The following is a 20075-nucleotide window of genomic DNA, read 5'->3' on the forward strand; positions in this document are numbered from 1 at the left end:
TTAGTCTGTTCCTCTTTGGAATTCTGTTATCCCCCAGGCTCCCCACTTTGGCAAAATGGGAATTTTTTTTTTTCTTTAATAAACTAGCTAACTGTGGGATACATATTCTTCAGAACTAAAGCTTGAAATGTTTTCTTTCATAAAACTTGCTACAATTAGCCATTCATTAAATGCCAAATATCACTTAGATTTAAATTGTGGTCCTTTTATTTAGTATTTATTTATTTTTGTTTGTTTATTATTTATATTTTTAATTTATTATTTATTTAATTTAGTTTATTATTTATTTAATTAATTTAATTTATTATTTATTTATTTATTTAGCTGCATCTTCGTTGCGGCACGCGGGATCTTCATTGCAGTGCGCGAGCTCTCTAGTCGAGGCATGCGAGCTCAGTAGTTGTGGTGCACGGGCTTAGTTACCCCGTGGCATGTGGGATCTTCCCTGACCAGGGATCAAACCCTCGTCCCCCGCATTGGAAGGCGGATTCTTTACCACTGGACCACCAGGGAAGTCCCAGTGGTCCCCTTTCTATGTCAGCCATCGTTTTCTCCCAGTGTGTACAATTTGAATGTTGCCTGGTCATCAACTATTCAAAGAAACGGCTGTGTTGTTCTCATCTCACAGCAAATCACTCCTGGTGAAGTTTTAGATCCACAGGATGTGAGAAGTGGAGGCGATCTTAGGGGTTGAAGTTCACCTTCTCTTCTTACAGATAAGGGAACCCGGACCGTGGCAATTTAAATGATTTCCTCAAGGTCATAGAACTAGTTTTTAAATCTTGAGGCAGTGTATCTCCACCTTTGACCACGAATGTCTTCCCCACAGTTAAATTCAGGATATGCTCAGGGAGTAGGAACTCCTTGTAAAACCACTGCAATAAAAGCACAGTGTCTGCAAGGGCTAAATCTAAGTGAGTTCTTAGTTTTCCCCTGTTTTATATCATCTGCTTTGCTGATGTAGATGAGTTAACTGATAGCTTAATACTTTACTAAGCGCAAGAAAGGATCTAAATTGTCAATAAAATTGAACCAAAACCTTAATTTTGTGAACTGTGTGTCTGCACCCAAGAAAATAATGATACCATTATCTTTCATGAAACCAAACATAATTATTTAAAATTATTATAATATAAAATTATCCCTTATGTTTTTAGTCTTTTATTTTTAATATCAAATCTGTCTCTGACCTGTTTCATTGTACATGAGACTTTGCTGTAATGAGTGTCGCACACACAAAAAAATGGGCAACAGTGAAAAGAAGTTGTTTTCAAACAGCCCTTGTTTTTCTTGGATGATTTCGCTTAATATCCAACAGCCAAATGTGGAAACTGTAAAAGGAAAGCAAACATTTTTTATTACAGATGAAGCCTTATTATATGCTTAATATTGTACACATATGGATTCTGGCTTGATCTTTTGAAACTTATGTTGCCCCAAATGTTGTTTCATCACAAAGGTCTTAGAAGTTCTTTCATAAAATCTGAATTGGAAGATCTCTTAGATAGGTAGATCTCATTTCATATAGCTCTTTACATGGATCATTAGTGGTCACCTGGCTTTTGTTTGAACACCTTCAGTGACAGGAGACTCACTACCACATGAAGTAGTTTATTCCGTTTTGCAGACAGTTCAAATTGTTAGCAATTTATACTGCATCACCCACTGGGACTAGTTAAATTCTTTGGAGAAGCATAGAAAAAAATCTTTTCCCTCTTCTACATGACAGTCTCTCAAGTGTTTGAAGATTGTTCTTAGGTCTCCCTTGGGTCTTCTCTTCTGCAAGCTAAATAAATCAATCCTCAGTTCTTTGGTTGTGCCATATGGTACCCTGCCATACAACATCACTGCATGTTGAGTAGCCTTGGATCACAGAATTCTAGAACCAGAAATCAGAGCAGCTAAAGTTTATGCGGTGTTTTCTATGGATCAGTGTGCTAACATTTCACATGTTACCTCCCTTAAATCCTTCCAACAACCTGGTGAGAGATCTCCGTTTCAGAGATCACAGAGCTAGAGGTGGTGGAACCCAGATCTGTCTGACTCCAGAACGTCGAATTTGATCTCATTTCACACATGAAGGAACTGAGCCTCCCCTCCACCCCACAGAAGTAAAGTGACTTGCCCAAGGGCACCAGCCTCTGGTGGGTGAGCTAGGACTGAATTCAGATCTGCCGCCCAGAGAAGGCTGTTTCCACTGGGCCTCTCCCAAAGGGGAGGAATCAGCAGGCTCCTGATCTGTCTTCCTACTTTGCTTTAAAAACCGGCTCTCCTCATTTTGGCAGAACGAGCATTTTTTGGACCCTTAACTGTGTGTCTAGAACATCTATTTTAAATCAGAAGCAGGGGTGACACCAGTGTGACAAGGCTATACTGTTTTGCATAAAACAGCAAGAGGAACTCAACACATTTTGTCGTGTTTTTGTGCCAAAACGGTGGTGTTTAAATTTTTTGGCAATACAATCCTGTAAAAAATAAACTACAAATACGTGTTCAGAAAGCAACGGATGACCTTGAGTGTACCGCAGTCATTTCAGAATCCGTCCTACGTGCTTAACCCTGTCATACTGCTCACCCCTGAAACATTCATTTTATGGTACCATTTCCCCACATAAACCTTGGGAGCTTCCCATCGCCTGAAGGATGATTCAAGTGACTCTGCCCACCATTCATCCTCCTCTTCACCAACTCGCCCCTGAGCCAGTTGCTTCATGCTTCTCCTGTGTTTGCTCTCAATCCTGCCCTTTCTTGGAATGTCTTCCAGTTTCTGTCACTTAGCCACGTCCAGCGAATCCTGACCTCCCCAAGCTTGTGACCTCTGCCTCCGCTGGTTCAACTAGCAGCTACTGCCAGGGTTACTTATTTAGTACCTAATAGATAGAGCTGTGCACAGGTAAAGATCCAGTTCTTCTAAGTGCTTAGACCCCTATTTTCTCTGTTTGCATCCACACAATAATCAGAACAGGGGCTTGTCCATGGGAGACTCGCAAAACAAAGTTCCTTTCTTCATTTTAATAAATGGATGTCAGTGGGTCCTTGTGCCTTGGAAAGCATGAAATAAAATCCATGGTTTATGAAATTGAAATTAAAAGTTGAAAGAATTTATCCTCTTAGTGAAGGCAGAAGACATATGAAAAATTATAAATTGGATTTTTGTAAATCAGTATCTGGGTGAGGATCACTGTAATTTCCAAGAAGACAAAGGGTTAGTACGTGCAGCTCCTTAAGACCTAGAACTAAATTTTATTTAGATGTGTCTCCCCAGCTCTTCATACAATATTGATCACATATTAGCTAATATATTTATGGAATTAATAATGAGTGAATGAACGAGTACATCTTAATAAAATCATCCAAGGATGGCATGGGTGTTCTTGTGGGGTGGTGAGTGCCCATCCCAGGAAGTGCTGAGCATGGTCTGGGCAACCAGTGAAGGAATGTCCCTTCCAACCCCCAGTAGTCTGCTTCTATGACACACAATAAAGGGCATTCCATAATGTTTAAAATGTCTTTTTGGATGGTTTACCAAAAAAAAAAAAAATCACCTCTGGATTTATCAGCTTTGGAAGTTTGTATTCTTGCTTTTTAAATGCAAGCTATAAGTGTTACACTGCTGAATCAATAGTTCTACTCAGCTGTAAAAAAATATACATCAGAAGATGAGGGGAGACATAACCATTCTCCAGTAGCTGCCCACAACACATACATGCTGTGTCTTTGGAGCCAAACAGACACCGATTCAAATTCCTCCTGTTCCATTTACTAGGTCTGTCATTTTGGACAAGTTACTCCTCATCTGCAGACGGGGAGACTTATTCTTACGCAGGGTTTTTGCGAGGATCAAATCAGATAATGTTGAAAAGCATCCAGCACAATAGGCTTGCAATAAATGATAGCTGTTAGGCTTACACATTCCTTGGTGGTTGTCTAAACCCCTAGTAATAAACTTTCACATTCACATGGCAGTTTGCATATTACATAACGTGGTCACATATGTTATGACCCCACCTGGTCTTCAAAACAACCCAGTGGGGTAGAACGAAGGTTACTGTTCTTATTTTACCAGTGAGAGAGGTCAAGGGTCTTGCCTACATCAGACCTTGCAGAATGGTGACTAGAATCCAGGTCTTCTTGTTCCAGGGACACAATCTCCATTTCACCTGCTGCTGCAAGGGGCTAGTGTTGGGGGCGGGGGTTCCTCAGATTTCCTTCATTTGTTCAGCAAGTATTTATTGCAACTCAAATAATTCAGCTGGATATTTGTCCTATTTGTGGTATCTCTCATTAATGAGCAGAGTGCTTGGTATATAATAGTTGCTCAATAAGCACTTGTGGAATGAATGGATGGATGAAGCCAATTCTCTGAATCCTTTCACTAGATCACCCTGTTTCTGCTAAAGGGGCAAGAATACTTGCAGGGGACTGGGAGAGACTAGCTGTTGGGAGAAGCCATATAGAGAGAAGCTGGTGCAAGATGAGGCAGATTACACACAACAACGTGGATGACTCCCAGAATAATTACACTGAGCAAAAGAAGCCAGACGAAGAAGAGTACATGCCGTGTGCTTCCATTTATATAAAATTATAGAAAATGTAAGCTAATCTATAGGACAGAAAGCAGTTCAGTGGTGGCCTGGGGATGGAACAGGGTGGAGTCAGGAGGGAGCAGTTTCAAAGAGTCAGGAGGAAATGTTTGGTGGTGATGGATATGTTCTTACCTTTATTGCGGTCATGGTTTCATAGGCGTATAAACATGTTTAATGTCTCAAAATGTATGCTTCAAATCTGTGCAGTTCATTGTCAAGTATACCTCTAGAAAGTTGTTTCAAGAGGAAGAGGAGGAAAGAGAGCGCGGAGATGAAGGAAAGGGAGACGAGGTGGGTTTTCTCCATAGGTTCTCTCTGTTTCACCCCTACAGACACAAATGCCAAGGCCTATAGTAAGGCTGGTTCTCTATCCCTTTAGTGGTCAGTATCTTGGCCTGCTGGGTGGAGAAAGGGTTGGCCTGGGACTCAGAAGGACTGCTTCCACTCACAAAGGCATGATGCTGGGCATTAGCCTGCCCTCTGTCGGCCCCCACTTCCCATTTATAACTTGGCAATATGGGTCCCTGCTTGCCCAGCCAACCTCAGCATCAATTGGAAGATTACCTAAGGTGACACACATCAGAATGCTTTGTGAACTGTGAGTGTAGGTTAAGGGGAGGAGGGCAGTGGGGTTTCAGGGAATGAGCCCTGACCTCCTTTCTAGCCCAGTCATGACAACAAACACTACAATGTCACACAGACCCTCAGCAGCAGCTGAGTTGTTTGAACTTTATGTCCCCTGACTAAATAACCCCAGACACCTATGCTGCAAGTTTTCTCGTGTCCACTAGCTCTAATTTCTTCAGCTGTGCCACTCAGTCCCTGTGAGAACTTGGATACTCGTGGCTCCACTTGGAGGTCTATCAAGTGAGGGGATTGGACTTTCTGGCCCCTATGGTCCTTCTGGCTCTTGCACTGCAGGATTCCATCACCTTCACATCAAACTGTTCGCCCGCCCACTTTGGTGACTCCAGGTGGGGAGGAGACATGTGGCCAGTGACAGTTCTCGCATCCCTGACCCTCAGTGATTTTGAGGCATCAGGGAAATGGGAACATTTACTACATCCTCACCCCCCCACCAACACACACACACGCACACGCATGCACACACGCTCACACACGCACGCATGCACACATGCTCACACACGCATGCACACATGCTTACACACGCACACGTGCACACACGCTCACACACACATCTTGGATTTGTTTGTTACTTTACTCTCATAAACACCAAGTTAACATATATACCCAGTATATTTTTAAGTTCATTCACTCAAAACCTTAGACATTAATAGGTTAAAGCGCTTACCTTCCAGAAAGTTTGGTCATTAAAATAGTTAACCACGTGAGGTGACTTCCATATTTTGAGGTTTAAGAGCATACCTGTTTAAATTCATAATTAAATGTTACACACTTAGATGATTGCATTTGTTATCTCAAAATTAATCAAAATATTATAAGTCAACTATGGTATCTCAGCAGAAATCCTTTTTTCTTCCACAACCAGGAGATAGACAAATTGAAGCACTGTCCTTCCTGGACCAGCTTAATTAATTCTATAGACATCTTTCAAAAGGAACTGGCAAGAACAATTACATCCAAAGGATTTAGGTTACGCAGGGAGGTATATGATCGTCATGGATTAACACACTTCCCAAGACGGAATAGAAGGACCCTGTTAGACGGTGCCCCTCTTAAGAGCTGGTCTATTTAAAATGCAAAAGCTACCATGGAGAGCGACTCAAATAGCCACCCCTGCAGGTCCATCCTCACTGGTTCCAATAAAGTCCCAGTGACCTCAGCTCAAGATTCCACTTGTTAGGAAAGTAGTTTATAACAACTTGCGTCTGTGCCTGTTCTTTTCACCCATCCGTCCTCCGCCCAGAGAGCTCGGGCCCTATGCCTTCCCCAGTCGCTCAAAGTCTGCCAAATTTCCAGTACATAAAGTAGTGTTTACCTTTCATGTGAAGCAGGGAAATGCCATTGATAGGTTTATCTGTGTATTTTTAATGATGATCAGTCCCAATGTATTAAATAGTAAGATTAACAAGAGTAGGTGTGTGCTTATTCATATTTTCATCTTATAGTGTGTGCCTTTAACTGATATTGGCATGTAGAGTGCAATCAGCACACCTCATTTAGCTAGAATTACTCAGAAATGATCCCTGTCGCCTACATATATTTTCCAGATAGCTGAGGCTTACTCATCTGATGCAAATCCTCTAAAATTATTATATTTTCTTGTCTTATGAGACAACACTGAACACATTTAGACTTTTAAAAAAAATCAGAACTGTTCCTAGGAACATCCTTTTATGAAATGTGCTGTGTAACGTGGAGAAGGGCTACAGCTGCTGAAGGTTACTGGCCTGTTCTCCAGCAGCCCAAGCTTCTCATGTTCTTGTGACTGGTTTTAGGAAATTCTCTTCTCCTGCTAGGCTCTCTGCTTTCACTTCTAACTTCTACGAGGGTGCCTTGCCTCTAGAAGCCTATCCACGTCTAATCTGCTATTTCTAATCTGCCTGACCTGGGAAACCCCATCACTATGCTTGATAAGATGGTTTCTTAAATAAGTGCATATATTATAGACGGGCTCCACGGAACGAGGTCTCTTCACATGTAAAATGGTTGGCTTAAGGGGGTCAGTTTGTTGCCATCTTGGCCTCTTGGAGGCCTCTTTCCGCCTCCATTGTCCAAGTCCTTTTTTTATCACTGGCTCCCTCATGTGGAAAGCAACATGTGAAGAGGAAAGCTGGTTGGTCTTAACTCTTAAAGGAATGATAGGAGTGTCTTTCCTCTATTCTCTTTCTTGGCTTCAGTGAAGCACGGGAAGCCTCCGCACGCTGGGGAGAGTGGTAAATGGTGTGAGAGGCCAGGGGTAGGGCTGCCAGGTAAAATACAAGATGCTCAGTTCCTTTTGAATTCCAAATTGGGTGCCTTGTGTTTTCACTTGCTAAATCTGGCAACCCTATTCAGGGTTGGACTGCCACCACGAATAGAATGTAAAGTGATGGCTGGAGACATTTTTCTTATCTGTATTTAATTAATCACCTCAGACTCTGTCGAAAGCCGAGGCCAATTGTTACGTTAAAGCAATTCTAGCCAATCTCATTCTCTAAAACTCCAAACAGTACTTTCATATATGTTTCAGAGCTGAAAGGACGCCATATGATTAGTTACTATAATCATTTCATTTTACAGAGAAGCCAGCCAATGCCCAAAGTGACACGCCCAAGATCACACAACTCCTTAGTGTCTACTTATGCTACTTTGTCTCTTATTTGGCATTCACTCCATGCTTAGAGGTACAATATATGAAAATCTAACCAATAAAAGCTGTTTGCTTGTAGAATAACAGTGAGCAGTTCTGTACAGAATGCATGTTTTCACCTAGCATGTAAGACTGGCAAATTGGTATCTCCCCAAGATTCTTTGCAGGTCTGTCATATTGCAGAAGCAAAAGAACATCAGTCCTCTGTTTACAGATCTCTAATGCCTTCCCATGTCTCAGAATGATCTGGCTCCTTGCTACCACTCTATCCTCAACCCCTGCCACTCTCCCTGTCACTCCACCCACATCAGCTACACTGACATCCTTGCTGTTCCCCAAACATGCAATGCATGCTCCTGCCTCAGTGCCTTTGCACTTGCTGTCCCTTTTCATGGAATGTTCTTCTCCCAAATAAACACATGGTATCTCCCTCATTTTTTGCATTCAAGTCCTTGCTTAAAAGTCAGCTTCTTAGATAGGCCTTCCTTACCACCCTTCTAAAAGAGCAGCCCACCTTCACAATAACTCTATGTTCCCCCTACCCTGATTTATTTCCCTTCATAGTGCTTATTACTATCTGACATAGCACATATATATTCATTTTATTTTATTTTATTTTTTTCTGTTTATGGGAAAAGCCCCCTCCCCATCTAGAAGGTGAGGCCAGGGAATTTGGTTCACTGCTGTATCCTGAGTACCTAAGAATAGTGCCTGGCTCATAGCAGATATTGAACAAATATTTGCTGAACAAAATAGTATTTAGGTGTTCTCAGGGAGTAAAAGGTAAGCTCTGTAGCATAAGGGTCTCCTTGGTCTTTTGTGCAAAATTTGATGAAATCACCAGTCCTGGGCTCAAGAGGCTGCAGTGTCCAGGTGACTTCTGAGGACCTTTCCAATTATGAAAGTTTGTAATTCTGTGTTCCTTTATTTTTTAATCAAGGTCTGGGCTCTTTGCCTCCTTTGGCTGGAGCTGAGGGGGTGGGTTCAGGGGGAAGGGCATGGGCACATACACGTCCAGGGATGGGGCAAGTTCAGTCTAGGCCCAGGCCCTGTGCCCTGGACAATGGTGGAAGAAGGGTGGTCTCACACTGACCTGTCAGAAGACCAGATCCCACACCCATAATGATGGTGAAGCTGAATGCCCCGGAGTCAGTGAGTATCTGGTAGCCAAGCCTAGAAATGACAAAGCAGAGGTGGTCACATTTGGGCATCAGGCCGCAGAGGTCATTGGGGACAGAAAAGATTGCATCAGTAGTGATGCTGTCAGGAAGGGCCACCAGGAGAACAAATGTCCCCTCCCTAGGCAGTACATTCCCGTCATTCTCCCACAAAGCTATGCAGACATGTAGAAGGGGAAGAAGGGATTTCAAGATCCTCTTTGGCTTACTTTAGTTCTCAGACCCCATGAACGATGAACTAGAGTAGAAGTCAGAAAACCCAAGTTCAGGTCCCAGTTCTGTTACTAGCTGCACGACCCTAGGCACTTAAACTCTCACAGTCCTGAGTTTCCTCATTAGGCAATTAAAGATGAAGGTTTTATTTCTATCAGGGCGAGATGGGGTACAGCTTGGCCATCAGACCCACCTCCCCTGCCTACCCCCTTGGACATATGTGCCTGTCCTCTCTCCTTCAAAGCAACCCCAGGGCTTCACTTTAAACTATTAAGCGGCCCTTGGAGGACACCTGTGTGACCTTGCAGTAGGCAAAAAGTTCTTAAACATGACACACAGGAGCTAAACATAGAGGGAACAATGATAAATTGGACTATGATAAAATTAAAACTATTGTTCATCAAAAGATACCATTAAGAAAGTAAAAAATCAAGGGACTTCCCTGGTGGCACAGTGGATAAGAGTACACCTGCCAATGCAGGGGACACAGGTTCGAGCCCTGGTCCGAGAAGATCCCACATGCCGTGGAGCACCTAAGCCCGTGAGCCACAACTACTGAGCCTGCGCTCTACAGCCCGTGAGCCACAACTACTGAGCCCACGTGCCACAACTACTGAACCCCATGTGCCTAGAGGCCATGCTCTGCAACAAGAGAAGCCACCGAAATGAGAAGCCTGCACACCGCAACGAGGAGTGGCCCCAGCTCGCCACAACTAGAGAAAGCCCACGCACAGTAAAGAAGACCCAACACAGCCAAAAATAAATAAATTAAATAAATAAATTTATTTTTTAAAAATCCCACAATTTGTGAAAAATGCTCCATCCAGCCTCCAAGCACAGCATCTGACTGATTTACATTCGCTCACCCAAATGGGAAATCGACAAATATTGTTTGTGGAATGAATGTAAAGTCAACTGACTCATCCAATGACACAGAGCTAATAAAACAGCTGATCCACACTTCCCAGAAAGCGCTCTAACTGCCAGCTCAGTCCTTTCCCCATCTTTCCACTACATCCAGATGCCCCTCCTACGGAGGCAGCAGCATCAGTAACCATCATAAAGAAAGGGGCCATGTGTTGGGTGTTTACTGCATGCCAAGCCCTGTCCCGAGCCCTTTAATTATTATATGTTGCTGAATCATCACAGCAGCCCTGGGACATGGATCTTATTATCCTATTTTACAGATAGAAAACTGAGACTTAAAGAGAGTTTGAATACCATGCCTAAGGTCACACAACTGGTAAATGTGACCTTGGTCTGTGTGTCCCTGAAGCCTGTGCCCTTTGCTTCCAGCAGACCAGAGGCCACCCCGAGAGGGGTCATCGCTGTCACTGTGCCCTTCCCTTTGCCAGGTTCCCGCAGAGGAGAGAGGACTACTTCTTGGTCCTCAGCTGTCTCATCCTGATGAGAATTGGCCTGCGGACGGGTGTTGGAGCCAGCTCACACAGACACACAGGCCGATGGTTCTCAGCTCTTCTCAACTCCACGTTCAGGGGTGTTACCTTGATGGCTTGAAATTGGCCACAGGGAGAAATCAGCAAATGCTCTAAGTCAGGGCTTTGTTTCCCTGGAGAGCCAGTTGTTCGTCCTTTAGCAGCACACTGCTGGTTGACAGCTTTGCTTTTTTTTTTTTTTGCTATAGGCCAATAGTTCTCAAACTTGAGCTTGTATGAGAATCACACAGAGGACTCGTTAAAACAGACTGCTGGGCCTGCCCCCAGATTTCTAATTGTGTGGGTCTGGGGTGGGGTATGATTTGCATTTCAAACAAGTTCCCAGGTGATGCTGATGCTGTTGAGAGCCACTGTTCTAGGAGAGCCACAGAATCACAGAATTTGGGGGATAGAAGGGTAGGTGGTGCAGAAGTTCCAGGTCGGCAGCCCACGAGCAGAATTTGGCCCACACAATGTTTCTAGTGATTTTGAATCTTTTGCCAATGCTTGGGAAGTACATGCAAAACTCTGGATTTCTGACTTTTGAAAAGTCATTAGATCTGGCAACACTTATCCTGGGACCCTGCACGGTATTAGCTGCCCGGCACTGAAGAGCAAATGCCCATAGTTTCCTCCCCTCACCGGTCTCAGTTTTAGCCTTACCTGCCTGGTCCCTACAGGTATCTGAGTGGAGGACCCTGCTAGATCAACCCTTCATTTTACAGAGGGGAACTCAGGAGCCCAGAGAGAGGAAAAAGCTTTGCTGAGAGTCGCACAGCTATTGAAGCAGTGGCAGGCGCATCACTGGAGTCCATTACAGAGATGCACTGCCTCCCACAGACCATCCCCTCCCCACCCCCAAATGGGATCCTCTTCACCCCCAAGCAGCTCATGGAGGTATATCTCACCTACTCACAGAAGATTCCTATAATTTGGGGCTATGGTCGTCTCTCTTGTTAGAACTGAGGGATGCAGACCTCCATGATTTCTTTGAGATACCTCCACAATGATGAGCTCTCATCACCCACCGCAGGTGCTCATAACCTTACAGCCAGGTTTCAGCCACATGACCTTGGACAGCTAACTCCCCCGAAGTATCATTTCTTAGGGAAAGCTAATAATACCTCACCAGGTGGTTGTGAGGATTGAATGAGATAATGACGTAATGATTTTAGCATAATGCCTAGCATTTAGAAAGCAGTCAAACAGTACTGTCATCAGTAATATTATTATTGTTATCACTAACTCAGTTCATCTGGAAAAATCTATCCCTGTGCCCAAGTTACTCTTCCATTATATGTGAGTCACATTCAGAAGATAAACAACTGCCCCCCACCGCAAAAAAAAAAAAAAAAAAAAGGAAAGAAACAAGAAGATAACTTCCAGAAAGTGATGGCCAGGGTTCTGGTCATTGCTGTCCATTGTCTGGGGGGCACAGGACCTGACTCTGGTCCGGAGACCCACGGTCCCACCTCACTGCGTGACCTTAGCCAAGCTCCTTTCCTCTCTGGGTCTCAGGGATGGGCTGTACTCAGCATTTTCCTACATTAACATATCAAATCCTCTTAACCACACAGTACCTGGCCTCAAGTAGCACCCAACACCCCTAGGAGGGGAGGAATTATCATTATCTTCATTTACCATCGGGTGACAGAGGCTCAGAGAGGTTAGGTAGCATGGCCCAGCTAGTAAGAGGCCAAGACCCCACGGCACACTTCACCACAACCTAAACCACCAGGGACTGAAACACAGTCTCAGTTGGCTTGAGCCTGATCGCCTGCTCTGCCTGCAATTGGGGAGGACTCGGGACTGTCTGCCTTTGCCCTGCACCTAAGCTGCCTGCTTTAGAAAGAAGGGGCCTGGACAGGTGATAAGTCCATACACAGTAGGGGCTGGGCAGAATTTCAGAATAAATTGGCCAACGAATATTCACTGAGGCCTCTGACTGCCCGGCCCTGGGCACCACCCCCCCTTCCCCGGCCAGGGGCTCTGGGCACACTCCTTCCTGAGCTGGATGGGGTGATAAGGGGCTGAGCCAAGTGACCTACGTGGAAACCTTGGTCCACTTGACCTGAAGCGCCATCAGCACAATGTTGGTGATCCCTCCGAGTAGACCCGGCAAGCCGAAGGTATACTGCACGCCGTAGGTGTCATGGAGGTCCAGCGTTCGTTGAAGACACACCTGGGAACAAACACCATTACCAGCAGATCTGCATGTGGGACTGATACTCCTTACCCACCCTTTCACAGACCCTTGGCATCCAGGGTATCCAGGGGGATGGGCATTAGGACTCAACTAAATAAGTGCTTCTCAGATTTGAATGTGCACTCACAGCACCTGGGGAGCTCATTAAAATGCAGAGTTGGATTTAGTGGGTCTGGGGCCTGAGATTCTGCATTTCTAGCAAAGTCCCAGGTGACACCGATGCTGGTCCGTTGTCCACACTACTCACATTTGGGGCTGATAATTCTGTGTTATGCTAGGGGCCCTCCTGTGCACTGTAGGTAGTTTAGCAGCGCCCCTGGCCTGTACCCTCTAGATGCCAGGAGCACCCCTCTCCCAGGTGTGTCAACCAGAACTGTCTCCAGATATTGTCAAATGTCCCCAGGGACTGATTGAGACCCACTGGTCTAGACCAAACCTAACTGCCATCCAAGAGACTACATGGTTGATTAAAAGGAAAGAATCTGACCACACCTCTAGACGCCCAGTCAGTACTCCTTCCATTTCATCACTTGGCCTCCCAGATGGCTGGGAGCCAACAGATGTGGATACCAATGCAAATTTCATCAGGCTAGTTCCCTCCTTAGAATCCTCATTGTCTTGGGAATAAAAATTCAGACTCTTGAACTCGCCCAGAAGGTATTCCTGAGCACCTGCCATCTCCCAAGGCTACGGTGAGAGGCACACTCCCTGATGAACTTTATGCTTCAGCCCAAAGAACATCTTTCCGTTTCCTGGTTGGGCCACATGCTCTTCTTGCCACTGAGCCTTTGAACACACTGTTCCTTCTGCCTGGAGTACATTTCCCACTTCTTTCCCTGGCTAATATAAGTTCTTTCCCTGGCTAATATAAGTTCTTTGTCAATGCTCGGGTGAGACCTTCTCTGCTCTGGGAGGCATTTCCTGACCCATCTCAGGCCAGCTTAGATGTGCTCCAGTAGCAGTTAACACACTGTGTTGCGTTTATTTGTCCATTTCCTTCACTACACTATAGCTTGGGAAGCAGGAAGACTGTTAAAACAAATGTGTTGAATGAATGAATGAATGAGTGAATGAATGAACGAAAAAATCAGTGAATCATCTTTGAATCCTTCCCGCAGTGATAGACTCAAGGAACCTGAGGCACAGAGAACGTGACAGACACTGAGCCTCATGATACTTGCGATACATGTTTTTTGGCCACGCCGCGTGGCTTGTGGGATCTTAGTTCCCCAACCAGGGATTGAACCTGGGCCCTCGGCAGTGAAAGCTTGGAGTCCTAACCGCTGGACCACCAGGGAATTCCTGTGATACACGTTTTGCTGAATATGTCCTACTTTCATCAGAGGATCTCAAAGCCAGAGGAGATAAAAGACATGCGCTTCCACTCCAAAGATGAAAAGCAGACTACCCCATCTTTTGGTCAGATTGAACTGTTGGTAAGTTCTTCCTTATTTGGGTTTGAAACTGCCTCCCTGAATATCCACGGTTCATCCAAATTCATCTTCTTGTGTCACCCAAAAGTCTATTCCTTTTTCCTCCATCAGGTCTTCAAACCTATGAAGATCTGTTGCTCCTAAATATTTCTCTTAGAAGTGTGTGATAACAAATCGGCTATAATGGCGCATTCTGACGTTACCAGTATATGTAGAACATTGAAGGAAGAAAAATCCATCCACTTAGAAGAAGAACTAAATAATCAGAAGTGGACGTGACCTGGATTATCAACCCAGCATCCCTCTTTTGAGTGCTGCCCTTCCCACCCCCATTCACATGGTTCATGGACAGCAGACTTGCATGTATGATGTGCTGTACCTCCCACCCAGCCAAAGATGGGCACATTATCCAAGTTAGACCAAGGAGCCCCTTCTCCAAAGAATTTGCAACTGGGGCCAAGAGATTTCACCTGGCTGCTTTCTTGAAGAGAAAGATGACACTCCACCATGTGGAGCAGGAGAAGAAGAAGGAAGTCTACAGAGTGAGAATAAAGCAGATGTTCAGGAAAAGCAAAAAAAGAAGAGCGGGGAATTCTTGGGTTCCCCACAAGACTCGCATCCCTGGTGCCAGCCATTCCTGGGCTCCCAGCAGCATTCCTGTCCTTGGGTTCAGTGATACCCCAGTAGCCTTCTAGCAAATCCCCCTTATTCCTGAGCAAGCTTGAATATGTTCTGATACTTGCTCCCCAGATCTTAACTAATGCACCATCCGACTTGGGTGGATCCCTCACCCAAGCTCTGAAGTTAAACTGAGAAGCTGCCAACGGCTGCCTAATGCAGCCCTTGGCACTACAAGATGGCCTGCCATGTTCTAGGGGCCTGGACCCTGGTGGAAGCCAAAGCAGCAGGTGTTCATTGCCCAGCTCCTTACCTGCAGGTACATGGCTCCCCAGATGGAGATCAGCCCAGCCAGGAGACCCAGCACCATGGCAAGCCAAGGAGAAGGGATCAGGTAACAGGGGGCGCCCACAGCCACACCTCCTGCCAGCACCGCATTGTGGATGTGCGTCTGCAGAGGAATAGCTTGTGGGTGAATGAAATGACATAGAGATGACAGGATCTCTCTAAATTACTTGGTAAGCCGGTAGCAAGAAAACAGTGTAACATCTTCCCTGCTTCTCTGATCCTGAAACCAGCTCCTCCCCTCTGCTGAGAGTTCACCAACGGTCTTACCTCACCCCACTTCTCAGGCTCAGGGAGCAGTCACCCTGATTGGGAGTCATTTAGCCTGAAAGTGCAGTTTCTCAGGATCCTAGCCATGCTCACACTCAGTTGTGATGTGTCGTTGGGTGCTTAACCACTCAGTGCTTTAACTTTGTCACCAGAAAAATGGGGTTTTGATTGTATCTACTGATACGGTTATTGTGAAAATTGAGTCACCATATATAAAACTCTGAGCTCAATGCCTGGCATAGAACATGAGTAAATGCCCCCCAAATATAAGCCATTATTATTGTTTTTTACTATTATTATTATTGGCTACTTGGTGCCGATGTCACCCTGTATTATTGGACCCCATCCCAAGAAGCTGGCCCTTGTTCCTGGGTCATGTCTCTGCTATGACCTTCACCTCCTCTAGAACTGGGGCTTTGCCTTGCTCTTATGCTACTGCTCTCTGCCTCTCTCAATTCTACCCAGATCTTGGAGCTCTGGGCCCTGGGACCAGCTTCTGGGGTTCCCCGACCTGATGCCTACACCTGCCTCCCTGGATGTCGCTACCTTGTTTGATCCTAGACTCCCTGTGACCATGGAGCACACCTGTGGGGACCCTCACCTCCCCTTAGTGCTGTTAACCTGTCATCCTTGGCCATCTTCTCTCCCCTTCACCCACCCCCCCCCCCCCGCCCCATCTGTCTAGACTTTCCCATCATGTCTGGCTGGCTGACCTCATGCCCTGATCATCATGGGACCTTGTTTTGTCTTTAGTCTACCATCTCACGGATCTCTCCCCCGAAAACTCACACACAGACTCGCAGCTACGTTGTTAATAGCAGCTAATATTTGCCCAGTACTTATTAGCTCTGGGCACGAAGCCCTTTACGTGCATCATCTCTCAATTCCCACTTTACATATGAGGCAGTTGAGACTCAAACAGTTTAAGTGGTTTGGCCAAGTTCAGATGGCTAGGGAAACAAAGATCTTTACTTTGGATTCCGTTTATTCCATTCTTGAAATTTCTTCGGGGAAGGGGAGAGGATGACTCATTCTACCCCAGTTTTTCTCTGCTGACTCTTGCTTATGGGAGCTGGCTTTAGTTACCACCAGAAATGGGGTTCAGACTTGGGTTTGTTTGATGTCAAGGCTGATAGATTTAATCACTCCCCCCAGAGGGCCTTTGCTCATTTGACAGTCTCCTATGTTCCAGGCCCATTTGACAAGGCAGTGCTGATGGGCTGATGCCCCACGATGCTGCAGACAAGACCCCATCACCCGATATGCTCTTTCCCGACCTGTGGGGCTGGCACTGAGGCCGGCGGGTTGGGTGTGAATATGTGTGTCAGGCCTAGAAGACCCAAGTGCTGCCCAAGGGACAGCCCCCCTCCTCACCATGTTGATCTTCCCTTGAGGGTGCGCCAAGGCTGACACTGAGATGGCTGTCACCATGCTGACAGCAAGGGCGTAGTAGGTGTTGAACAAGGCCTTCTTCCTCTCGTCCGGAATGTCCAGCAGAGCGGAGTTGAAACTCGGCCAGAACATCCACAAGAAGAGGGTGCCTGGAGGCCAGAGAGGGTCAGTGGCCGGAACCAGTATTCCTGCTCCAAAGCCTGAGCCAGGGGCACTTCAGACAGGAGAATTCTGGACCTGGCAAGTCTCATCTCTGTCACTTCCTTGCTCTGTGACTTTGGGCAAATCATGTCTCCTCTCTGAATTCTTAAGCTGGAAGGGCCCAGCTAACATAATTTACAGGCAAGGAAACTAAGGTCCAGAGAGTTGAAATCACCAAACCCCAGGCCTCCTGACCCTGGCCTGTGATGGCTTAAATGCTTATTTTAAAAAATTAATGGGATGCTTTCATTTGGCCCAATGGCCTGGTATTCAGTTGCCTGCTGGCGATCTCACTGCCTGATTTCCTTCTCCTAAGCCTCTCCCAGCCTCTAAGTTCATCACTTTTACTGGAGCTCTTCCAACTATTGATACACCACTATTACTCCTCTCTTCCCACTCCCATTCTTTCCTCCACTCCTAGGCCCGGTTTTCTTCATGTATCCAATTCTCTGCTTTAAGTTGAGGACAAAAGGATTGGATAACCTTATTTAAACTGAGATGTAATGAGCCTCTCCTCTCCTTTGGATATTAATGAAGAGAAGTTCCCTAGAGGGGAATTCAAAGATGTGAATTCATCAGATACCACTTGAAGAAATGGATCATTACCGAGGGGCTTCAGACACCCAGAGAAGGTTGGAAAAGGAGAGAGATTTTCCTCTTTTGGAGCCTCTTGCCCACCCCAGATCCGAGCCCGCCCACGCCACCGTGTCCTCACCCAGCATGGCGAACAAACTGGGGCTCGTGGCCGTCTGTTGTTTGTCCTCCGCTTCTCTAGGCAGAGGCTTCGGGAGGCAGCAGGCCACAGTCAGCCCGAAACAGGCCGCAAACACGTGGATGTACATCATGCTTACGTGGTTGTCCATCTGCAACAAAACCCAGCGGGAACAGTGAGTGTCAGCATCTTCTGCCCACAGGGAGGGAACCTCCCGTGTTCCTTGGAGAAAGTTCTGGCTTCGTGTAGGAGGCGTGACTTGAAGTCAGGAGACTGACCCAGCCCAGCAGCCCCCCTTTCAGAGGAGTCCCGTGAGCTGCTGTGTATTTATTCCCGACAGGTTTCGGGTTGGCTTTATTTATTTAGTTGGCCACGTCTTGCAGCTTGCAGGATCTTGGTTCCAGGACCAGGAATTGAATCCAGGCCACAGCAGTGAAAGCGCCGAGTCCTAACCACTGGACCGCCAGGGAATTCCCCTCTGGTTGGCTTTAAACACTTTTGGCTGAAGTCCACTTAGGTGGGGGAAGAGCCACACGGACATGTACCCCACTGCTTCCTACATTTTGGCAGAATTTCAAATTTTGCGTAGAGTATGAGTGATATGATCTTTGCACCATGAAGCAGCCAGAATTTTTATAAGACGGAACTGAAGTGTTCGCAAAATTCCAGCTATATGTTCATTTTGCTTTATGAATATCGAATTTAGTAACCCTTCGTAACTCACTTCGTGGGCTACTGGTAAGTCCTGTCAGCTGTGCCTTCAACCAATATCCAGGTTTGGCAAAATTTTCACCACCACGCTCCACTGACCCCCACCTTGGTTTAAGCCACCATCAACACTTTGCCAAATTTTTGCAGTAATCTTCTAACTGGTCTCCCCATTTCCACCCTTGTCCCCCAACTGACTCTTCTCCACGTAGCAGCCGGAGAGACCCTGTTAAAATCTTAGCTCATGGCATACTTCTGCTCAGAATCCCCCAGTGAGGGGGGTGGGAATTCCTCCATGTCTCCCTCAATGTCAAAGTCAGCGTTCTTCCTACGACCTACAGGACCCTGCATGATCTGCCCTCCCACAACCTCTGTGACTCCACCTCCTACTCATTCCACACACACTGTCCTTGCTGTTCCTCAAACCCACACTCATGCTCCCACGTCAGTACCACTTTGCACCGTCTGTTCCACTGCCTGGAGTGCACGGTGGAGGGAGTGGTCCACCCCCCTGGGTACAGGCAATAAGGGGATGCATTGTCTGTAGAGAATTTAAAACAATTAAAGCAACTAAAAGCCCATCTGCTTTTTATTATCATCATGCGCCAACAATTCTAAACAGTGTCACTGACACAATCCTCCTCCTGAAAGAGGCAGACCACTCCCACGGCCCTGCCTTCCATCTGCCACTGTCCTCAGATACCCACGTGACTTGCAAACCTGCTGCCTTCAGCTCTTTACTCAAAAATTATTTGCCCAGGGAAGCCTTCCTTGGCCAACCTCTCTAACACTTTATCCTCCCTCACAGCTATTCCCGTCTGCTTTCCTCATTTTATTTTTTTCTCCATAGTACTTATCACTATCTAACACACTGTATCTTTTGCCTATTTTATTGTTTATTGGCAGTCTTTCCCTCTGGAATAGAAGTTCCACGACAGCTGCATTTTCCCACTGCCTAGAAGAGTGCCTGGTACACAATAGGCTCAGCATAAATATTTGTGAAAGGAATGAATGGATGGTAAGGAACCCTCAGTCACACATAAAAATGAAAGTCTGTGGAATTCCCTTGTAAGAACTGAAGAAGTCTTGCATTTCTAATCTCTCTGAGGTCCCCCAGGAATCGTCAGCTTGGAATACTCATTTCTTGAGTTGCCTCTACTGGGCACAGCTCTGGTTTCTGGCTCTAGTTTCCCCTGAGCCCTTCCATGCAACAAACCCAGGCTGAATTGAAGTTTTTGAGGAGAAGCAGTGAACTCTCAAAGTCAGTGCCAAACCCTCCCCCGGACCAGCTAAACTAAAACATTGAAGCTGCAGAGAAGAGAGGAGATGGCTTTGAATTAATGCAGCTTTTTAAAACAACCACTATGAAAACCGTAACAAAGCAGGAAAAGGCTTATAATGCATTGCCCACAGTGGGCTTTCCATCTCTGGGAACTGACCTCTTTCCTTGACAGTTTTTTTTTTTGGTTTTTTTTTTTTTTTTTGCGGTACGCCAGCCTCTCA

At 45.8% G+C, this 20075-nt stretch overlaps 1 protein-coding gene across 1 annotated transcript in view; it reads right to left on the reverse strand.

Annotated features, from left to right (window-relative positions):
* Positions 1-1278: 1278 nt before the first annotated feature.
* Positions 1279-20075, reverse strand: part of RHCE (Rh blood group CcEe antigens) — a 33202-nt gene continuing 14405 nt past the window's right edge. The window contains exons 4-10 of the mRNA XM_059998975.1: positions 17868-18015; positions 16934-17100; positions 15258-15395; positions 12736-12869; positions 8954-9033; positions 5899-5972; positions 1279-1331 (exon numbers count right to left, since the gene is read on the reverse strand). Of these exons, the coding sequence (XP_059854958.1) occupies positions 1305-1331; positions 5899-5972; positions 8954-9033; positions 12736-12869; positions 15258-15395; positions 16934-17100; positions 17868-18015 (768 nt within the window). The 3' untranslated portion in view covers positions 1279-1304. The remainder of the gene's footprint in view (positions 1332-5898; positions 5973-8953; positions 9034-12735; positions 12870-15257; positions 15396-16933; positions 17101-17867; positions 18016-20075) is intronic.

Source organism: Delphinus delphis, chromosome 1, assembly GCF_949987515.2.
Source record: "Delphinus delphis chromosome 1, mDelDel1.2, whole genome shotgun sequence".
Taxonomy (NCBI): Eukaryota; Metazoa; Chordata; class Mammalia; order Artiodactyla; family Delphinidae; genus Delphinus; species Delphinus delphis.